The 19,371-nt window shown below is 35.6% G+C and overlaps 1 protein-coding gene across 3 annotated transcripts in view; it reads left to right on the top strand.

Annotated features, from left to right (window-relative positions):
• Window positions 1-19,371, top strand: part of IQUB (IQ motif and ubiquitin domain containing) — a 126,087-nt gene that overhangs the window by 28,232 nt on the left and 78,484 nt on the right. For all 3 annotated transcript variants that reach the window (XR_009520668.1, XM_060020811.1, XM_060020812.1), the window contains exons 8-10: window positions 7,505-7,680; window positions 15,742-15,912; window positions 18,275-18,451. Coding sequence is in view for 2 of the 3 variants with exons in the window: in XM_060020811.1 (XP_059876794.1) it covers window positions 7,505-7,680; window positions 15,742-15,912; window positions 18,275-18,451 (524 nt within the window). In the remaining variant the exon portion in view is untranslated. The remainder of the gene's footprint in view (window positions 1-7,504; window positions 7,681-15,741; window positions 15,913-18,274; window positions 18,452-19,371) is intronic.

Genomic DNA, 19,371 nt, shown 5'->3' with positions numbered 1-19,371 from the left:
TATGATTATTCATAATATTAACTTTAAGTAAATTTTCTTACTATAACGTTGTTTCTTTATATACTGTTTATTTGTGGACGTTACTATGTGCTCTGTTACTCAGGTCATCCTTTCCTCTCTAATCGAATACAATTTTAGGTGTCAGATATCAGGTCTATTTAAATAGCTATATGATAATATGCTATTTACTGAAGATGATACAATTAAACACTAGGTCTAACAAGCAATAGTAATACATCTATCTCTTTGATAAATGGAAGAAAATGGAAATGAAATTTCTTACATAAAAGAGACATCTCTTAGTTTTCTTCCAGGCCTAAAATTCTAAATTAGAACTCTAAGAATAATTTAAAGTTCTGTTTTGTTGTAGTTAAAATTCTGGTTCACAAGCTTAGTAATTTACATAGCTCTTCTATTTACTATAGTTTTCATTCCATATTCTTTACTCCAGTGTTTGAAACTGTTGCCCCCTTGTGGCTCATAGTGACAATTGCATAGTTTGAATTACAACTCCTAATAAAGTTTAACTTTTCCTCCAGGTAACCTGTTGCTTAGTAATAAAAGCAAAATGATATCAATTTAGGAAAATGAATTTAACTATATAAGATAATATGCTGTATCAAAGACAAGACTATCTCTGGGCAACAGTGTTTGATTTTTTTTTTTTTTTTTTTGCGGTACTCGGGCCTCTCACTGTTGTGGCCCCTCCCGTTGCGGAGCACAGGCTCCGGATGCGCAGGCTCAGCGGCCATGGCTCACGGGCCCAGCCGCTCCGTGGCATGTGGGATCTTCCCGGACCGGGGCACGAACCCGTGTCCCCTGCATCGGCAGGCGGACTTTCAACCACTGCATCACCAGGGAAGCCCCAACAGTGTTTGATTTTTATGTCTTTTTTTTTTTTTTTTTCTTATATCAGTATGTTGAGGGCAACTTCTTTCATTGATCTGACTGGTCACTCTTATCTCAGACTCGGTATAGGAGTCATTATCTTGAGGAAATGTCTCTTATCAACATGGATTAGGCTCAGAGCCTCTTTTCCTTGCCCCATTATTCTCTGTGCATACCATTCTCTTAACTGTCCATGTCTGTACCTAGGACACCAGATAGGACCTTGTTCATTATGTCTAATAAATGTTTGTTGAATTGAATCTTCTACCCTTTGTCTTGTTTTAACTAGTGGAAATGGTGTTTTCTGACTCGTCTCTAATTATTACCTCTTGATCTCAAGGTCCCTTGACTTCTAGCTTCTGGCGACTCGCTGGCCCCAGTCCTTTGACAGATCTGGCCCTGGGCTTTCAGTCTGAATCTTTCTTGGTTTTTTTCCATTCAGGCTTCCAGTCTGTGATAAGAATTTTAAAAAGCAGATGCGTATAAACTGCCAGTGACAGACAAAATATTGTATGTTCTGCTGTTTCTTGTTTGGAAATAGCAAGTTTATTAGATCTCAGAAATTTTAAAATGTGTATGGACTTTATATTTTAGTGCTATCCTTTCATTTTATAATTGAACTTCAGACCCTGGAAATTAGGTAATTTGTTCAAGAATGTAAGTTAAGGTTATAAGATAAATGTATTCTTTGAAAGGAACCGGTTGCTTTCATATCTTTCTCTTTAAAAATATTGGAGGTTATTGACATCTGTTATGGGCTGAATTGTGTTCCCCCCAAATTCAGATGTTGAAGTTCTAACATCCAGTACCTCAGAATGTGACTGTATTTGGAGATAGGGCCTTTAAAGAACTAATGAAGAAAAAGTGAGCTCCTATGGGACCCTAGTCCCGTATGACTGGTATCCTTATAAGAAGAGGAGATTAGGACACAGACATGCACAGAGAGAAGGTCATGTGAAGACAGTGGAGGAAGGTGGCTCTTTATAAGCCCAGGATAGAGGCCCTCAGGAGAAACTAATCCTGCTATCACCTTGATCTTGAACTTCCATCCTTCAGAACTGTGAGGAAATAAATTTCTGTTATTTAAGCCTCCCAGTCTGGTACTTTGCAATGACAGCCCTAGCAAACTAATGTAGGATTCCAATTTTTTTTGTTTGCTTTTATTATCATTCCCAGGGAGCATATATTTTATGAAAGCAGGAAGAATCTCTCATTTTTCTCAATGTCTTCTCTGTATAGTTCTGGAAACTGTCAAATCAGTTATGAAATCAGTTTTATATAGCTGTTCCTGGTGTCTGTGTTTTTCTATTCCTTATTAGTAGTGGGTCATGGTATTTTTCTGATGCCATGTTCTATCCTTTACTGTAGATTTACAGGGAGTTTGTTCATCTAATGGAGAATTTTATTGGAATTAAGGTCCATTATTTTCATATTTCTAATTAGCTTCATTGGGTTGTTTCCTTTTTAAAAGTCATACTAATAATTTAAGCAAAATACAAAATCTGAATATATATGGATATAACTGTATTTGAATACACATATGTATAGCTCCAGATTCACCCAGGACTTAAGGATTAATCTAGCAGATCAGTATATTGCTTTTTGAGGTTGGCAGAATAGCTTAAATATCCTAGTGGCCTAAATTTATTACTGGTCCCAAAGGTTTCTAATGTAAAACTGGGAAGTAAAATACGCTTACTAATATCATTCAGATTTATTTGCTTTCTGGGGACATCCATATAATCCCATGAGGTAAATATTCTCAGTTATTATTTCCACAAGCAAGCAATCTTCCTCTTTATTCATATACTGCCTTTTAGTATATGGATATTGTCAAAGTTTTAAAGCTTTTTGGTTGGTAAAACTACTCTTAAATGATAAGCTCATCAATCATGGATTTTCTGGACTTTCATAACATAATTTAGCCCTTAAATTTACAATCCTTTTGCTGAACACAATTTAGCTTTTAAATTTACAAATCCTCTTTTCGAATAGACCAAACTGTACAGTATCTGAATAATGTATTCCTGGTAAGAGACAGAATGGGATTCTTATAAAGAACACAAGTGACAAGTCCTTGACCTGATCAGGATGATTTCAAATTGAAATTTGAGAGGAGGAAGAAATAATATGATAAAATTATAAAACTAGATATCATGAAAGGCAGTGGTTATAACAGAGGAGGGCCAGAAACAACATGACTTGAGATATTTACCTTTCGATGCAGGGACTAGTATTAAAGTAAACTTGAAATTTTAATAGAAGAAGGAAAATATTTCTAATTATATAAATTATATATAAATGTAATATATTCTGAAATATCCCTGCAACACGATGAGAGAGTAATCATGCCTGGAATATAACAACAGAAGAATACATTTTACTTGATTGAATCATATCTAATAAAAGATAAGAGGAAGTAATCTTATGTCAAGAGTTGATTTACCCAAAGGAAGTCTTTAAAACTAATGGTGAAAAATGTCAGGCTTTTGGGTAAAGATAAATGTAATGACAAACAAAAATTCTGTCCCAGTGGAAGGATTTTACAGTCTATCCAACTAGGGAGAGGCAGAGACACGTTTGCTCCTTCAAGAAGGCATTATGTCTTTCTCACTTTTGTATGTACCATCAAACTTTATAGAGTTCTTTCAGATAACAATTGCTCAAAAATTGTAGTTGAGTATTTTGAATTGGCGAAGAAGTGATAGGATTTTGACAAGTATTGATATAATAACCAGATCAGGGAACTAGGATTTTTGAAGTTCAGATAAAAAATAGGCTTGATTCTATGGCCAGAGTGTAGTTCATGAGACTCTGAAGCTTCATCATTCTGACAATAAAGTAATAAATCGTCTCTACATAAAAGGAAAGAATTACATGGCTAATGAAGTAAATATGGCTTTCCAGTAGTAAAGCACCTAATAAGTTCACATTGAAAAGAATTGTGATGAATGTCAAAGACTAGAGTGACTTTTTGGAATTGTTTGTTCAGAATAAAGAACAGTAGGTCACTGCTTCTACTTTTGTTTTGCTTCCATGTTCTGTGAAGAGCAGAAAACAAATATGGCTCAAATGAGTTCAGGTTCACAGTCCAAATGTATGTCCCAGGGGATCAAAGCCATACTGTTACCTTTCAGTATTCATGGAGAATGGGAGGTGTGCCCAGAAGACATGACCTTCCAGAGGAGGCTTGTGATTAACTGTCACATACATTACATCTTTTTATAACTCTGCCCGGCTCCCTGCCCCCATACACACTTTTCAGGTGCCTGATTTAAATATGAGGCTTACTTATGTAAAATTCCCCCAAATTGACCTTACTGCAATTTTTGTTTCATCCTATGCATTTTGATATGTAGTGCTTTTATTTTTCTTTCCTTAATTGTTGACACTCATACCTTTTACTTCTTATTTGATTAAAATGTTATTTTTGATAGTATTGCTTACATTTCCAAGCAGATGGGAATATATTTCTTTTTTAAACTTTTGTTATTAATTGTAGTTGAATTGTACTGTGTCAAAAAATGCAGTTTTCGATGTTTCTGATTTGGGGGATTTATGTTTTCTTCCATTCCTACTCCTAGAATTTATATAACTTTATATAAATGCTTCATAGAACTTCGAAAATAAGATATATTTTCAGACTTTGCTGTTCAGAGCTTGATGTATATTAATTAATTTAAATTGGTTAATCATACTGTGTCAGATATTTTTTGTTTTTAATTCTTCTTTACTTGACTGTCATAGATTAACTCATTTGTATTTTATTTATGTTTATATAATATAAAATATACTCACTACAGTAGTATTTATAACTGATACAAGTTTTGCTTTTTATAGCTTGATGGGATGTGATTTTCAGTGTAAATATTCATGAGAGTCATACCTTTCATCATAAAATTATCTTCTATCCCAAGGGATGAATTTTGAGTGTTTTCCCCCCTATTTTCAATATATTAATATTGCTGTATCTGTCTTTTTTTTTTTTTTTTTTTTTTTTTGTGGTACACAGGCCTCTCACTGTTGTGGCCTCTCCCGTTGCGGAGCACAGGCTCCAGATGCGCAGGCTTAGCGGCCATGGCTCACAGGCCTAGCCGCTCTGCAGCATGTGGGATCTTCCCGGACCGGGGCATGAACCCGTGTCCCCTGCATCGGCAGGCGGACTCTCAACCACCGCGCCACCCGGGAAGCCCTGTATCTGTCTTTTTTGTTGTTCATATTTACCATCCTTTTATGTTTAACCTTAGTCTTTGGCATCACTTTGTGCCTTCCAAAAACATCATGTCATTGAATTTTTAAAAAACCATCATATTTTATTTTCAGTCAAAAAAATCGAACCATTTCATATTTTTCAATATAATGATTATGCCTGATTTTGCTTCTCTCATCTTGCTTTATGCTTTTTATTTCTAATTTTTTTGTCTTTTTCTGCACAAACATTTATGATTGTTACTCTTTTCTGCAATGATTTGAAATGTAAGCATTCTTTTTTTATTCCTTCTTAAAGTTTTTCAAAGACGTTCTTAAAACAGGTAAACTATCAAATGGATTCATAGCCTACCATTTTCTCTAGTTCTGAGTCCTGAGTTAAGGTTTACTACCTTCTGCTAGAGGGTCCATTTTCTGAGATGAAACAACAGCAGTTTGGGGGACGACATTTGTGCCTCCTTGAGTGTCTTCCAGTCGAATATGCACTGTGTCTTACGGAAATTGCCCTGAGATTTCTATCACATGGATCACACCTCTCTCTGATTTTCAGTACTGCTTCCGGTCTCTCCCTCTCCTCCCCCATTTCATGTTTCCTGTATCATTTCTAGAAGAACTTAGGAGAGAGGAGTTGGAATTAACAGCCTGTATATAAACCTCCATCTTGTCAGAAATTTGGTATGCCATATATTAAAGAGGAACTAGGCCTGGATAGGACATGAAATTATGTCAAATAATATGCAATTTAAGAAAGGGAAGTGTTTTTGTCTGGAAAAGAGAAAGCCTAAGTGGACTGTGACAGCTGTCTTCAATGCCATGCGGTGCAAAGAATAGACTGACTGTTTAGCCTCACAGGCTAGGACCAGGACCAGGGTGAGCAAGTTAAACCTGTCCAAGCTGCTGGGAGATGGGGAGGGGTGTTGAACTGTTTAAAATCTAAGGTTCTTTCCAACATTATTTTTCCTTTAATATAAATAAGTTTGACACTTTTGAAATATGGGATATAAAACAGTTTTCTTCCCCAAATTTAACATGTATAAGAATTGAATGGAACACTTGTTAAAATAAAAAGTTCTGAGCCCAGCCACTTTGATTTATTTAAGTTTGGGATAGGATCTTGCACTCTGTATTTTCTGAGGTTAATTTTGAGAATATGGTGTAATCTTTAGGTAAAGTGAGTTTATAAAAGTACTATTCTTTGGCATTTTATGGTTTTGTTTTAGGATGTATTTCATGCAACACATTCTATTTTTAATTTTTATTTTATATTGGAATATAGTTGATTTACGATGTTGTGTTAGTTTCTGCTACACAGAAAAGTGAATCAGTTATACATATACATATATATATTCTTTTTCAGATTCTTTTCCCATATAAGTTATTACAGAGTACTGAGTAGAGTTCCCTATGCTATACTGTAGGTCCTTGTTGATCATCTGTTTTATATATAGTAATGTGCAACACAGTCTTTGTTGATAGTAACCAACACTTTAAAATATTGTAGATATTATTCTAACTTAATTCATTGGTTTGAGTAAAGTGTAAATGTAATTACTTTATAACATTTGCTGATATAATTAGGGTTTTGTAAAGAAATGGAAAATCGTTCTAAAAGTGCTAATAATGAAGAAAACAATTGAAGTCAACATTTCTACATAAAACTGTCAATTTGGGTACTGGGGGAAGCAGACACCAAGATGGAGTTTGAAGTGAAAGATACAGGGAAGAGAGAGCAGGGAAAGGCAAAGAAAGTCTTCAGATTGAGATGTAGGTTGACACCTATGAAAGCAGAGAGGGAAGGAATGAGGACGAGGGATGGATATCTTCAAACAGGTAGAGTTCTGAGGAAGTCTGAGCCGGCCTGACGGTCAGCTCTGATTGACCACAGAAGAGACCACTATTGGGCAGACATGGCCAGGCCCTGCTTCCCCCATGGTTCTTACTCATTGACTGGGAGTAAGTGTGGGAAAAGTGTGGCCTCTGCTCCAATATGGCGGCAGATCCGAAGTGCTATAGCTGGTACTGTCAGCTGTACTCCTAGCTACAGGTACTCTCTTGAAGGGAGATCTGAGCAGGACACGTTCATGGCTGCCACAAATCCAAGCCATATTTCTTCCAATACTGGGGGGTGTGCATGCTTACTTGGAGGCATAATTTGACATGATCTGTACTGATGTCTTACAGCTTCTGTTAGTTTGACTCTACTTTTATTGCTTTACGTCTCTCAGCTTTCATTTCATCCTATTTTTTTTCATATATCAGGTGTACAATATGAATGATTCTATTCATATATAATTTTATTTAAATTGTTATAAAAATAAAATACACTTGTCTGGAGGTGATAGTAAAAAATGTTCTGTAAAGATGTGGGATTATAAAAACTCAAGAGTCTTTTATGTTATTCCTCTAGTCTGGAGGCAAGAAGAACTTGCACGCATTAACCAGTCTTTCACTGGAGCTGAAAGGAAAGCTGCTTTGTGTGAACTCCTGGAAAAAGAGACCCAGATAATTGCTTCCATTGGGAGACATAGATACATCGCTTATACGGCTAACCAGGAAGCATCGATACAAGCTTTTTTGGATAAGGTTATTGAAGTAACAATTATTTAAATATGAATGTATCCTGAATTTAAAAACATAGAATAATGAACTAAAGAAGAGACTTACATTGTAAGAATTTGTGTGAATTTTGTTTAGTATTTTGGTGACATATTTATTTAAATTTTGTATATATTTTTCTTCTTATACAGCTTTAGATTTTCACTGCAGCCTAGAATAACGATTGACAAGTCACATAAAATTAACGTGTTCTTAAGAAAAGAGCTATGAAGGGAAAAATGGAGACACCACCTTTGTGGCTCTGTTCATTTAGACTTAGGCTGGCTATAGAAATTAGATGAATTGCACACCCTGATAAAATGTAGAGTACTGAAGTCACAAAATGTCTGGATCTGCAGTGCCCCATAGTAAGCAACCTGGGGGAAATAGCTATAGACTAGTGTTTCTGCTTTTGTTCACCAGCTCATTAAGTGACTAGAAATTTCTGACCCAAAGGATATATGATTATTGAAAACCATGAAAACATACAATTAAGGGAAAAACTAAAGTAATTACCCTTTTGTGGTGAAACTGCCTGCTTGATATTGAATAGCCTGTTTCCATAGTGACCAATTTCCTTTTATAAACTTGATCTTTCCAAACAATTAAAAGCCAATCCAGCCACCAGAAGAAAAGGGATGGAGTTCTTCAAGATATTCTCGTGTAGTGATTCTGGTTGTATGATTCTTGTTATTTGAGAACATTTGTTCTTAAAAACCATATTTTTTGATACTATAAATGCCCCCCACTCACCTTACTTATACGCTCTCCTGTTTGATCTCAATTTTTCTTGTGGTTTTAACTACTGCCTGCATCCTGGAACTCCCTACAGTTCCAGGCCAGACCTCTCCTAGGAGCTTCCAAATCACATCCTGAATTGCCTACTATCATTGCTCTTTGGATGTCCCCAGAGTAAACCTCAAGTTGACATGTCAACCCCTGAGTCATATCATCTTACCTTTCCTTGACCCCTCACCTCCAAACTGATCCTCTTCTGTAACACTCGCATAATTTATCTTCTGTGAATATTTCATCATCTACCTAAGTTGCTTCAGACAGAAACCTGGGCATTGTTCTTGACGTCCCACTTAGCCACCAAACTGTCTGTTCTATTACTTTAATAATCTCCTCAGTTCTTTACTTCTTCCTTTCCAAACTCACTACCACTGCCTACAGGGAAGTGGCTCTGCCATGCACCTTGATGACCTTGCGTGTATCCAAATACGCCACGTAAACAAAGACTTGAACCACAGCTAATCTGAGTCTTGGTGGAATGCCTTGTGATCCTGCTGGCACTGGAGAGGATGGGAAGCTTCTGAGATGTTATGGAACAGCTCCCCTCTCCTGCTTCCCTATCTCCTCTGAGAGGCTGTCATGAGACAGGTCTTGCCTTGTGTGTGTAAGCTTGACACTGATTTAATTGGATCTGGATTTCCTTCCCATCTGGATTACTTTATGTCCCCAAATGAGGCTTTCGACCTCCAGTCTCACTTCTTAATTCCCTCCTCCATCATCCGTATTGCTGCCATAGGGACCTCATTCAACACAACTCTGCCCCTGGCCCTCCTTGTTGCCCTCAAGGAACAAGGACTTTTATAGTCGATTCTTGGCACACCTGACCCATCCCACAGTTGTTTATCATCTCTGCTTGCACACTACAGCCATACTGTTTCAGCTATGCTCAGTTACTTGCACGTTCACAGAAAGACCACATGCTCTCAATGCCTTTGCATCTGCTGTGGCCTCTACATGGAACATCCTTTCCTTCCTTCTTCAGTAACCAAGTAGTCACCCTTCAAAACAAGCTCAGATGTCCCTTATTCCGGGAAGGATCACTGATCCTCCTACTTTAGCCTGTACTATATACCTTCATAAGACTCTGTTTCATTTTTGTCTTAGTACATTGTGGTCAGTTTTTATTATATCTGTTTACATGTCTGAATCCTTCCTAGATTCTGAGTTTCTTAAGGCAAGAGCCATCTTTTATCTGCATAGCCTCATATCCTAGCTCAGTGCTCATCACAGAGTATCAATAAGTGCTTGTGGAGGAAGGTAGGGAGGAAAAATAAGGGAAATAAATAATGGTTTGTAATTTTTTTTTAAAAATTTATTTTATTTATTTATTTTTGGTTGCATTGGGTCTTTGTTGCTGTGCGCGGGTGGCGAGCTGGGGCTACTCTCCGTTGCGGTGTGCCGGCTTCTCATTGCAGTGGCTTCTCTTGTTGCGGAGCACAGGCTTTAGTAGTGTGATGTGCAGGCTCCACTAATTGTGGCTCGTGGGCTCTAGAGCACAGGCTCAGCAGTTGTGGCACACAGGCTTAGCTGCTCTGTGGCATGTGAGATCTTCCCGGACCAGGGCTTGAACCCATATCCCCTGCATTGGCAGGTGGATTCTTAACCACTGCCCCACCAAGGAAGCCCCAATGATTTGTAATTTTATATTTCAGGTACTATGAGAAAATATGCAGTGTAGATACTATCATTTCAAATTCTTGAATATCTTCATTCTAGAATAGCTGAGTTCTACTGTATGGAAGCCATAATATTCATACTTCTCCAGAGTCATATTTTGAACTAAACTTATTCCTTTAGCAAGTTGCTCTATGTTGAATCCAGCTTCATCACTGGGAACTGTGTTCCTTATGTGTCTGATTGTTAACCTTAAGAGGACAGCATGGACCCAGGGCACAAGAAAGAGCTGGAGGCCTCTCAGGTGCCAATGGACAGGGAAGATGGGTGGTACTTACCTTCCCTATTTAAGGCTGAACCTTGTACAGGACTTCCTGCTTGTGCTTCATCTGCTGCTTTGTTTCCTGTAAGCGATTTTAAATTCTTGTTGTAAATACTTATACAATGTCTATTCTTCATTATGCCTGCACACCCCTCACCCCACCCCCCAACCTCCAGCTTCATGTCTAGCATTGTCCCTAAACATGTTTTAAATTATAGAGAGTCCAAAGGTAGATCAAGTCCCAACATATAAAAGCGCCTCTGGAGCCAGTTGATGACGATTACTCTCTGTCATGAAGTATAACTTTGTAAGAAGTTCTTTAAATGTCGCCAAAAAAGATGAGATGGGGAGATTTTGTTCATGAGAATTCCTGTGAGGAAGGAAGATTTTTTTTTTTTTGGTAAATACTTTGATACGTTGTGGGGTAGAATCTGAGACCCTAAAGGATCCTGAGTATGGGAAGAATTGCTCTATCCCAGGAAAACGGAAGTTTTCGAGTGTTGCCAGGAGAGAGAGTAGAGGGAGGACAGTTAGAAGGCAGTGGGACACAATGTGGCTTCTTGTAACTTCATTAATTATATCACTAATAATTGAAATATTAAGTGCAAGATGATTTTTTTTTTTTTTCATAAGAGGAAAAGGAGCAAGAGAAATGACTGGGCCTTAATGACTGATTCAGGGCAGCACACAAAGATGCAGGATCAGAAGATGACAGGAAGGATGGAAAAGTTAGCCACAAAAACTTGTAGAAATCAAGGGAAAGGCTTTTTTGTGGGTCATAGGTTTTTGTGTGGGTCATAGGTTTTAGAATTGGGGTTCTGAACCTGTGGTCACCCCAGCTGATAAACCAGTTAATCTCACCAATCCCCAGGCTAAGACTTAGAGGAAATGGACATTTTAGCTGATACAAGAGAATTTTACCTCAGTTTTGACCAAAGTGTTATACAGGGCAAGACAAAACACAACCACGGAATGGAACAGCTGCACTTGAGGTCAATCCCCAGTCCATTACATACCCTAATTAGTCCATTCTTTAAAAATATTGACCAACGGTGACTTTTGACCTGCTTTTAACCTGTTATAGTAAGTTGTGAAATCTTTGTTATTCTAATACAAAGTCATTTAAATCACCTTTTTGTATATGGTGCCATGATAAACATCATAGAAAACAGTTAAGGTAGATTTTATAGTCTTTTGTTGTAAATAGTTATATCAGTTCTATTCTGTTTTATGCCTATCCCACCCTACCCATGCCTAGCATTGTCTCCAATAAATATTCAGGAGGAGTCAGTGTTGATTTCATGAAACTTGAAGTAACTTATTCTACAGTTTTTTTGATTGCTAAGAAAAAACAGCTTATAAGTAATCCCTGAGGCTAGATAAGGTCAGAGTTTTTTCAAATGTTAACGCTAACAACCAGGGCCATGATGCGGATTTTAAGATCCACATTTAGCACCATAACATATAGATATGTAAAGAGAATATTTACTTTCCCATAATTTGGAAATAACTCTGGAAAATAAAATTTTATGGTTTGGTTTTAGTTTAACTTCAGTGTGTCTAAGTATTATGTAGTGTATTGAACTAATATTTTATTTTTTATCTTCTTATCCTGGACACAGAATTTCTCTGAGTAGTGAATGATTACTATTTTAAATTAGTCCAATAAAAGCACTGAACTAATCAGTTATTAGGGACTCTATACTAAGCCTTCATTCTCCATAAAAAGTTTAAAGATTTTTGAAGCATTAGTTAAAAAATTTGTAATTTTATCACATCAAACATTGACATCCACAGGTTGTCAAATGTTAAAAACTCACAAATTGACAGAGGTGAAGAAATTCAGGTCAAGAAATTTGAATGAAAAATCATCAGTCAGTTTCTAATATATCTTGGGTACTGCTTACCCAAACTGTGTAAAGAGACAATTTGAATTTCTGCAAGAGGTTTTCCCTAGAGTCAAGGCCATTTATTTCTTTGATTCTCTTTGATTTACACACCACTTCTCACAATCACAAGCTAAAAAACTGCAATCTACTTTAGCTGTGTCATTTAATTTTTTTTCTCCTTACTCAGGTGGCCAACAGGTAATGGGATAGAAAAATGCAACCAGCTCTTGCCTCTCTCTGAGTACCACAGTACACAGGGGTGTCCTCTATGGACGGACAAAACCACTTTGCTGTGTAAAAGAAAAGTTGATCACTACCCAGTAGCTCTGGGGGGTTAGTGTTATTCTTAATTTGTCCCCTGAGGGTCTAGAGTATTAATTTAGGAGAAAGAAAAGACCGTCTCTCACAGTGCAGCCATTTCTTCTCTTTTGTGGAAGCTTGCTGCTCTCAAGGTTTTTATCTCTCCACCTTCCCTTCCTCAAAATGTGTCTTCCTGCTGTTCTTCTGTTCCTCTCCTCCAGAGTCTATGCTGTTTCATTTGTTGGCAGCTAAGTGGAATTTATTATGCTCCTGTTTTCTGAAGCAATTTAAGAACATGATTGTTGTACATCTCTTATTGTAGTCAAAGCATTCAAAGAAAAAAAGACATAGAAAGAGAAATAAGCAAAGTTGACATTTTCCTGCATCAGAATAAAAGAAATACCTTAAGGCCTGCAATCAGAGAAGCTTAGACTTGAAGACCAGGTTATCAGTGTTGGCAGAAATAAATCCAAATATAAAAACAACTTTGCCAAACAGATTTTTTAAATGTCATTTCAGTGCTTACACTAGGGAACTCAAACTTCAAATCTAGGAATCTTTGATTATATCACTCAGTTTCCTTTAATCTGGCTAACTCCTAGTTATTCTTCAGGTTTTATCTTAGATATTATTTTCTTTTCACCAGTTAAGTGCTTCATATCAAACTGTAGTTACCTGTTTACCTGCATCATCAAGCATAATCAACTTTTAATTATTTATTAATCTTTCTATGCTCTTAGATTTAAGAGTTCGTGAACTTAGAATTTATCTACTTGCTACCTAGTACACTGACCAGTTTATAGTAAACACAATAAATACTTATTGAATGAATGAATGAATACTGTAGGCCCTGTGAAATATATAAAACTACATAAGAAATTTATTTCTTATAACCTGTAAGGAGAAATAGAGTTGTAATTATAGAACAAATTGCATTGCCCCATTGCATACTGTGTGTGTGTGTGTGTGTGTGTGTGTGTGTGTGTGTGTGTGTGTGTGTTTACATGTACAATAGGACAGATAATAGTGATTTCAGTGGTTTCAAACCATAGTAGTTAGGAATCTTTATAGAAAAGTTAGGATTTAAGTTAAAAATCAAAGGGTAGAAACAATTTGGATGTTAAATATATTTGGAAAAAATCCAAGGTATTACTATATCACAGTGTCTTAGATGGGGCTAAAAACTTGGAGGGAAGGTAGAGTTAAATCAATACAGCAGCTGAAAAAACCACAATAAAGTAGATGGACTAAGCATTTCATTAAAAGGTTATTGTACTTGGATTATTACAAATGAAATAACTTATCAGCCTGAAGAGCTAAAGGTATTGATCACATTACTGGAAGAAGGGAAATTACATTTAATAGAGCCACCCTGAGGAAAACTGTGTGCAAAGATTAAGGCTTTAGACTTTAGAATATTGCTATATGAAACTTAGCCTAAGATTGCTTATTCCTTAAAGGCTTTAAAAAGAGCTTTGCAGCAAACATTAGATTTCAGTAACACTCTGAGGCCTACCCCAAACAAGGCTGTAACCATTTAAAACAATATATTTTTAAAATTTCTAAGTGATAATAATTAAATCATAAAATATTTTCTTATGGAGCTATTTCCCTTTTGTAATCCTTAATAAATTTTATTAATTTTATCAATCTGCTAATTAACTGTATATTATTTAATATTAGATTTATGGCTTAAAAATAGAAATTAATCATAGGGCTGCAGCTTCTCATTTGCTAGATTAAAACTAGAACTGAGAATCTAAAGTTTCTGATGGAGATTCCTAGCTCTGCACAACATTCATTTTACCTTTGATCAGAAAATGATGCCATTACTTTGAAAACATATCAAATATAGTTGTTAAATGGTAGCTTTGTAGTTTTCAATGTAATTTAGCTAATATGAAATGTAAAAAAATTAAAGGTCAATTGAGGCTGTAACTAAAAATTCATACTACTGTCATACTAAATACAGCCTTAAATGGTTTCTCTATTTGGCTATTCTACATTCCTGATGATTTATTTTGATACATGAGCTTCTATTTAAACTTTAAATTATATCAAATCTAAGATTTAAATGCTTGCAAGTATGGCATAAATTGGACTACAGGTCTCCAAAGCAATTACCAATCAGTCTACAAAAATGCAGCATTTGGACAGTTAGAAATTGTGATCAACATAGCCTCCTTTTTGATAGATTATAATCAGGGAAAGAAACTGAGCAGCTTTATACCTTAAAGTAGAAGAGTCAGTGAATTTTCACTGTGCTCTTTCTAGGTCAATGCATCTTCTCTTAAAGTCTCAGTAGTTTGAGTAGGAGGGAACAAAAGCATTGGCAAACATAGTCTTTAAATATTTTGTTGTGGTCCTGAGTCAGTGGAGGACTCACTCCATTTCCTCTCTCTGAATTCTTAGCCTGGGACTCCTCACATGAGCTTCAGGGCAAGTTAGCTCCATCTTTGACCCTCAGTTCAGGAGACGGGCTATGTTGGGAGGCACCAAGCTAGATTTGGAAGTAGGAAGTGAGAATCTTAGCCATTGTCAGGGAGGCAGGGGCCACAGCACTGCTAAAATAGCTAAATACAGCTGTTTCCCTATGGACATCTGCTTTGTGAAGAACTGTGAACTTGTTATAGATTTATTTTTATAGGAAACAGAACTGTAACTGAGTCCCATATTGCTATATCTGTAGGTCTAATGCCTTGAGGATTGTAATCATTGTTCCACAAAGGTTGTTCTCAATTGGCAAGGCATGATCAAGACACATTCATACAACTCAGTATAACTGAACCAAGTAGATAATTTTTTTAGCATTCTAAATAGCATGCTTTGTTCCCCAGGGATTATTTCATAAATCCATCAAGCTAACCATCATACTAGTTAGTACAAATTAGTAGCAAATTCTGAATCCTGAGGAAGTGTTTGTACTTCTGCAGACTAAAGCTCTCTCATATTTTTTTTCCTAAATTGTTTTACTTTCCCATGGTCTACAAATTCTTCAAATAATTTTCTTAAGTTTTAGTGATAGTTTTATTCCATAAAGCACATGATAATAAGGTTAACTTATAGTAGAAGGAACAAAATTATTTTTGAACTTTTAATTAACTGATAATTATAAACATTATTTTTAAGTGTTCAGCTCCAAAGCTATGGAGAAGATTTGATGGCAAAATAATTGAGATGGATACACAATTCACCATCAGAGCCAGAGAGCTGCAAAACATCTATAACTGCATTGTGCTGAAAAATCTCTCTCAAGATGAGAGACTGGATGTGCTGTTAACACTCAAACATACTGTAAAGGTACGTTAGTTTCTCTTAGTTTTTGGGTATCACTACCACTATCAATAAAAAAATTGAATACTAAAATAAACAAGATGGTTTGTATTAAGTAATTATAAAGATAATAAATGTCTATATATATGAATTTTATTTTGTGAACAACTATATTGTTTGGGTATAATTGGGGGAGGATATGGTTTATGCATTAACATTTATCTACAAGTTCTCAAACTATATATTATGACACATACAAAAGTAAATATAACACAATGAATATTCTAAATGTAGATGTATCCTTACCTTTGCAATGAATGTAGATATATACAGCATGAGATTAGTACTCAACTCAGTTCAATAAAACAGCAATTATTGGCTATATATTTTCACACTTTTTAATGAAAATTTTATTTTTAGCAATTTTAATGCAGCATTAGTATAAGTATTTTTACCTCCTTTTCCTCATCAGTTATTGATTTAAGGCACTTTAAGTAGTTGAGTAAATGGTTCTTGTTGGAAGGTAAGTCCCCATAGGTCTCTCATATTTCTGCCCATCTTGAAAGCAGAGGCATGGACTCAATAAGGCATTGACTGCCTTTTTTCTGGACAGCCTTTTCAGAGATGTTTGTCAAGTGACTATGCCTTTGAAGCTAGAGATAGGAAGAGAGGGAGAAGCCATAGGTCCAGAGGTGGGAAATAAGCATGGTATCTGTAGAGGGCAGTAGAAAGACCAAATTGGCAAAAGGAGAGTGCAGGTAGAGAGTACAGTAGAAATATTCTTACTTGACATAATTAGGACCATTAGCTGGTTAATTAAAAAAACCAAAGGATGGACTCATAAAAGATAAGTTGTGCATGTCTTAATATGTTTAACCTAATATATCCACATATACATTTATTTAACAGTATTTGATGGAGGATTAAGGCTTTTAAGCATGACTCGATGTCTGGCTGTGTTTATGGTGGCTGTACAACCGTAGATTAGTTATTTAATATTTCTGAAAATCAGTTTCATCATCTGTAAAATTAGTTGCTTTGAAGATACACATATATATATGTGTATATATTTATACATACGTATGTATATAGAATATAAATAAAATATATAATTTATGTGTCTCAATGCTTACAAATAGGGAGCCCTCAATAAATAATAAGTATTATTTTGATGACAGTTGCTAATATAGACCAGTGAATTTTGATCCTGGGTGTATGTTAGAATCATCTGGAGAGCTTGAAAGAGAGAAAGAGATACACAGAGAAAGGGAGAGAGTTTGAGAATAAATGAATAGGAATGATATCTAGGCCCCATTTCAGAGCAGTTAAATCAGATTCTCAAGTGTGAGGGCACTGTTAAAATCTTTTAAAATCTTCCCTAGGTCATTCTAATGTGCCCTCAGGGTCAAAGACCACTGATGCAGACTCTTGTATTAGCCATACAAGTACATATTAAAAAGAAGAGAAGAGCATTATTTTACAGTTACTGACGTTACCCTCTGACTCCTTCATTCAAACTATGGTTTTTGTAGTCGGAGGGCAGTCGGAGGAACTTACTTCTATTTTATTACTTCTAAATCCTTCTACTTTAATCACTTCACTCTTACTTGGGCTTTCTTATTCAGTCACCATCATTTCTATTACTTTGTTAAAGATTATTGTGAATTATATAAACATGCAGAAAACATGTATAAAATATATGTGTATAGTTTAGCAAATATAAAACCACCAATCTTGTTACTGCCCTCTGGCCCCAAAACAGGACATTGCCAACGTCCCCCTTTCTCTTCATATCTGCAACTCACCCTCTCGTCCTCTAAAAGTAATTACCATACAGACTTTCATGGTAGTCATTTCCTTGATTTTTCTTCATAGTTACCACCTCTGTATACATCTCTAAATAATACGGTGTAGTGTTGTTTATTTTTGGATTTTATTTAAATGGAATGAGACTGTATGTATTATTTTGTGCCTTGCTTCATTTGCTCAACATTAATTTGTAAGATTTAAACTTGTTACTGTATATAGCTCTAGTTAATTCATGTCCATATATCACGTAATACTCTACTGTATGAATAAGCCGTCATTATTTATGTAATCAATTTATTTATGGATATTTAGTTGTTTCTCATTTTGAGCTGGTGTGAACGATGACTCCGTGCACATTTTTTAAAGCACTTAAGAGTAGAATTGCTGGGTTGTAGATTATACATATCTTAAGTTCTACTAGATAACATCAAATTTTTTTCTAAATTAGTGGCACCAACTTATATTTATGTCAGCAATGTTTTGTTACCTTTGGAATGTAGTTTTCAGTTTGTTTGGGTGATAATTTTAAAAACTAGTGATTTTTAAAATTCTATACTGAATATGGTTGTGTTTTACACAGGAACATGATTGTAAACTGACTCAAGAAATTCTAGAATTGATTGACAGGGAGGTTGACCTTATGATGAGAGGAGTCAAACATGAGAACCTTGAAGGACTCAGAAAAAGGATTGCAACACTCTTTTTTCAGTACATCAAAACACCTCTGTTTAATCCAGAAGTTGCAAGACACCTTAAGGTACTCTACCTTTTCTTCCCTGTATTCCTTTATCAAAATTCTAAGACGTGCTATAGTAAGTCGAAGTATATGCAGATTTTGCTTTAATACTTTACTAGGGGGTCCATGTGGAAGACCATCTTATTGGTGAAATCTCCTTTGAATGATATTTTTTATGTTGATAAATGAATCATTTAACTTTTTCTGTTTGTATTTCCAAGCTTGAATTCTCTCCTACTCTCTGGATTAAATATCCAGTTGAATATTACAGTGTGTGGAACACATCATGATCTCTCACACCATCATGCTTTTCCATGTACTGTTGCTTCCACTTGGAATGCTGTCCCCTACTTTACCCAGCCAACTCCTCTTCATTTTCTAAGACTCAATTCACATGTACCCTCCTTCATTAGGCCTCAGAGAAAGTTAAACTCTTCATATCTGAGATTCTACATGCACCTGTTTGTGTTCCTTTATAATACTTATCACGGAGTTATAATTATTACTGAACAGATCCACATAGATATCCTGCGAGAACTTCAAATGTAACACGTATTTGAATTAAACTACCTTTTCCAACTCTAACATGTTTAGCCTCCTTTGGGGATTTTTCTCTGTAAAGCCAAGATAAGTGCCTTACTGCCTTCTTACTTTGCAAAACTATTTAAAACACCTTTAGTAAAGTTTTGGGGGGGGTGGTTTACTAAAGAATTTGAAACAGCGTTTTGTTCCAGTGATTATGTTTAGACTAATAATCTATTTAAGAAGCTGACTAAACATGTATTTTGCTTTTTTAACATAAACAAAATCTCAATATTTAGTCAAAATTTTTAGAAAAATTAAAATTGTTTATTTTTTATATTCTTTCTTTTTAATGAAGTTTTGAAACTTAACTGTATTGCAAGATAATTTCAAAATATAACAAAAGTTCAAGAGAAAAG

Source organism: Delphinus delphis, chromosome 9 (assembly GCF_949987515.2).
Source record: "Delphinus delphis chromosome 9, mDelDel1.2, whole genome shotgun sequence".
Taxonomy (NCBI): domain Eukaryota; kingdom Metazoa; phylum Chordata; class Mammalia; order Artiodactyla; family Delphinidae; genus Delphinus; species Delphinus delphis.
Note: the sequence above shows the minus strand (reverse complement) of the source record. Positions and strands in the feature narration are given on the sequence as shown.